Source organism: Crocodylus porosus, unplaced genomic scaffold (assembly GCF_001723895.1).
Source record: "Crocodylus porosus isolate Cpor-Errol unplaced genomic scaffold, CroPor_comp1, whole genome shotgun sequence".
Lineage (NCBI taxonomy): Eukaryota > Metazoa > Chordata > Crocodylia > Crocodylidae > Crocodylus > Crocodylus porosus.
In genome coordinates, this window is record NW_017728931.1 from 48,540,482 (window position 1) to 48,544,786 (window position 4,305).

At 40.9% G+C, this 4,305-nt stretch overlaps 1 protein-coding gene across 1 annotated transcript; it reads left to right on the forward strand.

Annotated features, from left to right (window-relative positions):
* Positions 1 to 2,158: 2,158 nt before the first annotated feature.
* LOC109316072 (complement C1q and tumor necrosis factor-related protein 9-like) lies at positions 2,159 to 3,987 on the forward strand. Its single transcript, XM_019544012.1, has 2 exons — positions 2,159 to 2,333; positions 3,311 to 3,987. Exons 1-2 carry the CDS (start codon positions 2,159 to 2,161, stop codon positions 3,802 to 3,804), a joined length of 669 nt encoding a protein of 222 aa, XP_019399557.1. The 3' UTR covers positions 3,805 to 3,987.
* Positions 3,988 to 4,305: the final 318 nt, after the last annotated feature.

The following is a 4,305-nucleotide window of genomic DNA, read 5'->3' on the forward strand; positions in this document are numbered from 1 at the left end:
GATCTGATGGCCACCTACAAGTTTATCAGGGGTGACCACCAGTTCCTAGGGGAACGTTTGTTCACCAGAGTGCCCCAAGGGATGACTAGGTCGAACGGTTATAAACTACTGCAAGACCATTTCAGGCTGGACATAAGGAAGAATTTCTTTACTGTCCAAGCCCCCAAGGTCTGCCATTGGAGGTGGTTTAAGCACCTACATTGAACACCTTCAAGAGCAAATTAGATGCTTATCTTCCTGGGATCCAATAACCCCAGCTGACTTCCTGCCCTTCAGGGAGGGGGCTGGACTCAATGATCTTCTGAGGTTCCTTGCAGCCCTAATGTTATGAAATTTATGAAAGCTATGAAATAAATGAATAAATAATGAGTATTAAACAAAGATAAATATAATTAGAATAATTTATCTGAGGACTTTGTGGTGGGTCAAATTCTCATGAATAGTTTTTCTTGTATATAACTATTCTCCCCGACCCAGGAAACACAGTGGGTGTGTCTGCACATGCATTTACACCGGCTTAAATTTACTGCTCAGTAAGTGGGAATAGGCCAATGTCTATACATGCAGGTGCTAAAGTGCATTTACACTGTGTGTGGGAGTAAAATTACTCCCAAGTCATGATGCAGGTATCAAATTTATGCTCAAGCTGGTGTAAGTCGCCATATTTACTGCACAGTGTGGGTGTGCAGATGTAGACGTGCACCCACAGTGTGCAGTAATATTGGTTACTGAACAGTAAATGCACATGTGTAGATGTCCCCAGGAAGTGCAATAAAAATAGCTGCCAAACAGGCTTGTGAATTGACATAAGCTGTTACAGATATATATCTAAGTCTCTGCATTCCTAGATAATAACCTATTCTTCAGCTGGCTAAACCACTTCGTTTTTTTTTCTGGATAGCCCATTTGTTCCACTTTCCACCTCCCAGAGCATAACCCACAGCAACAGCTGGCAGAACAATTAGAAAAATGGCCACATTTTCCCTTATTGCAACAGCATTAACTTGAGCAGAATTGGATCAGGATTGATTTGGGCCAACATATAAGACAACAATTAGAATAGCCAAAAATATTGTATTAGATACAGCCTGCTGTGTTTATTATTTTTTTAAATTACAGCAATTAGGGGAAGAAACAAAGCAGTCTTGGGACACTCCACCCAAGGGTAGCTATGAGGAAACAGGATGCAAACAGGAAAAATATCTTATTGGTTGGAAAGTGAGTACAAGAACAGACAGTGACACAAGGGCTTGTGGGTGTATGAAACAACAATAAAAGATGTTGATCAGTCATAGGAGGGGGTCTTACAAAAAACTGTGAGAAAGAGAACGCAGTGAACCAGGAGTGAGGTTATTGAAGGAGTCACGGGAGAGGTGACAAACCCAGAGCATGTATTTATCAGGTATGTGGTTCTTTCAGAAATATGTGGCTTGATTTCTTCTCATGCAGTAAAAGCCAAGGGCAACCACATTGACATCAGTGGAATTCTACTAGTGTAAAACTGCTATATGGGATGGGTATCTGGCCCTCATTTAAACCAATGAGGTAGATTTAACTGCCTTTTAATGCTCCCAGCAGCAGGGAGGCAGTAAGCAGAGAAAGAGGTACTCTATACCAAGACAGTTTCTAAAAATATTCCACCTGATTCGGTCCCAGGACAGGAATAAGAATACCTCTATGAATGTGTACAATACAGTAGCAACAGCTATGTTTTTTGTGAGAATGTAATTGCTCGTTTCTTACTGTGCTAGTATAGGCCAGACATCTGTAGTGAAATTCCAGTCTTATCAAAGTAAATAGGAAGTATGCCAGTAACTTTAGTGGGACCAGGATTTCACTCTTAATGGGGAAAGGGAACAGTCAACAGGTTTAGGGAGTCTAGAGTCAGTAGCAGGGCTGTTCTGCGATTACTTTTACCCTGCCTCCTTCAATGGTAGGAGGTAGTTTCTCCTTCGTATTTGGCATTCTTTGTGTAAATGTGCAAGAGCATCATGGTGTTAGACCTTTGCCCCCTTTGCATACCTAGTTCATGACATACTGTGCAGTTCACAAGTAGGTAAGCCGAACACCAAGCTAAATGCTTTGCTTTTACTACTTTTTCTCCAAACTCCACTGAAAATCTCCAAGGAATGGCTTTCATTTTTCTCCTGCTCCAGGCATGTGGATTTTGGCTCTTTCTCTCACTGCAATAGTGGCATTAGAAGAAAAGCATGTTCTTCAACAGTGTCTCCAAGGTCCTCCGGGTGCTCCTGGGAACAATGGAAATCCAGGACACAATGGGCAAAATGGACTCAATGGAGAAAAAGGGCAGAAGGGAGATACAGGGGAGCCTGGTAAGTTCTCTGGGTCAATCTGAGTTCATTTCATGGAATAACAAAGTTTAATAGCACTGTTTCATCTGTTTAAGTTGTTTTAAATTTAATAATCAGTAACAATCAGAGTAATTTCATATCAACAGTTGCTTAGAAATCAAATGTTGACACTAGCATAGGAGAATTCTTAAGCTTTCTGAAGAATAAACCTTTCTGTGTATGTAACAATATAGAAACCCCAAATGTACTGCTGAGAAGTACAGTAAAAGATATCTGTATAGCAGTTAATTCAGGATTTTCTATTTCTCCTGCTTTGCCTAGCTCCATTCTGCTCCATTATGAGAGAATTCCTAAGTTTTTGGCAGGTAAAAAGCCTCTCAACTCACATCATCTTTCAACCCACTTTAATATCCTTCTGAGTGCATGAAATAGGTTGATTAGCACATGGGCTACCTGTTTATTCTTTGTGGGATGGGCTGTGCGTGAATGCTGTAAGAGTTAGGGCAGAGAGCCACAATCTCCCAACCAGCTCTATTAGGGCAGTGCTTGAACTAAAATGAGTTGCTCACAGAGTCAGTGCAGTCCAAACACAGGATATGTGCAAGCTGCTTCCCCTGCAATTGTTTTAACTCTGGCTGGGAGATAAATTTCATTGTTGCTGGCCATCTGATCACCTCCTTCTTGGGAGGCCCCAGAGAGAGGAAAATGTCCAGTTACAAACATGTTAAGGATGGCACTCTCCACTTCATTTAGAGTCTAAGCTTTCTGCAGAGGTACAGATGAGGCTGTTTCCCTTTAACCAGAATGTGTGGGTATTTTATTTATTTGAAGGGAGGAAAGGGGTGAGACAATATTTTAAACTGTAGTTTATTTATCTGACCATCTACTGGGGATTGATCAACCAAAGAATAGAAACAGTTTTAGGGGCTTTAATCAAGCTTTGTTCAGCAAATGAAATGGAATCAGCTTCCTATTCATTTTTTTAAAATCCTATTCAGGTGTCTCTGGATCGGTTGGAAAACAAGGCCCTCCAGGAAAAGTAGGACCGAGGGGTGAAACAGGAGAACCAGGCCCTACTGGACCAAAAGGAAACCCAGGAGAATGCCCACCTCCTCAAAAATCTGCTTTCGCTCTGAAACTGGGCAAAAATTATCCACCTCCTGAACAACCCATTATTTTTAATGAGGTCCTCTATAATGACCAGCATCATTTTGATTTGGCCACAGGAATTTTCACCTGCCAGATCCCTGGAGTTTATTACTTTTCATACCATGTAGAGTTATACCGGAATACCACAACCATTATTTTGATGAAAAATGGCAAAGGCATAATAGGAACATATCAGACAACATTAAGCGCTTATGAAAATATGTCAGGAAGTACCATCCTAAAGCTGGAGAAGGGTGATGAAGTCTGGTTAAAAGCACATCAGGAGAGTAATGGAGCAACACACACAAGCTACTTTTTGGGTTATCTGATATTTGAAAGTTAGATGTCTGCAGAATGCCAGGATGATAATATTCCCAGAGTATAGGGCAAAAGATTCTGGTAGCATTTAATATCATATTATATACACAGGCGGGAGCATCAGTTATTAAGGCTGCATAATGCTTTTCATTATTAGGTCCTGTTTTCTGGGTTTTTTTCATTATGATTTCAAAGTTATAGCTTTGGGGCTGGAAGTTTTTGGGTGGTGCAACTGCCCCAGGCTGTTTTTTGGAATGTTACAGCCCAAACGTTTTAACTGTTTCTCAGAAGGGGGCTATTCCTTCATTCCATGTTAAATATTTCTGGAAATTTTTTCACTTTGATAAGCTCTTTAGCAGTCCCTGTTTTGGAAAAAGGTCTATACATCTAATAGTGGGGGAGCATTTGGGTCAGGGTTATGTCTTTTGCAATAGAGGTTTGCAGGTAGCTTCTAGGTAAATGCTGTCTGAATTGCCCATGAGTCCACTTGATGCTAAGAACAACTTCTCCTGCTGTTCTGCTTCCC

Excerpts from the sequence above, each read along its gene's own strand:
- LOC109316072 (XM_019544012.1), top strand. The coding sequence starts at position 2,159 with ATGTGGATTTTGGCTCTTTCTCTCACTGCAATAGTGGCATTAGAAGAA. Across the intron at positions 2,334-3,310 it reads GGGAGATACAGGGGAGCCTG|GTGTCTCTGGATCGGTTGGA; the intron begins GTAAGTTCTCTG and ends AATCCTATTCAG.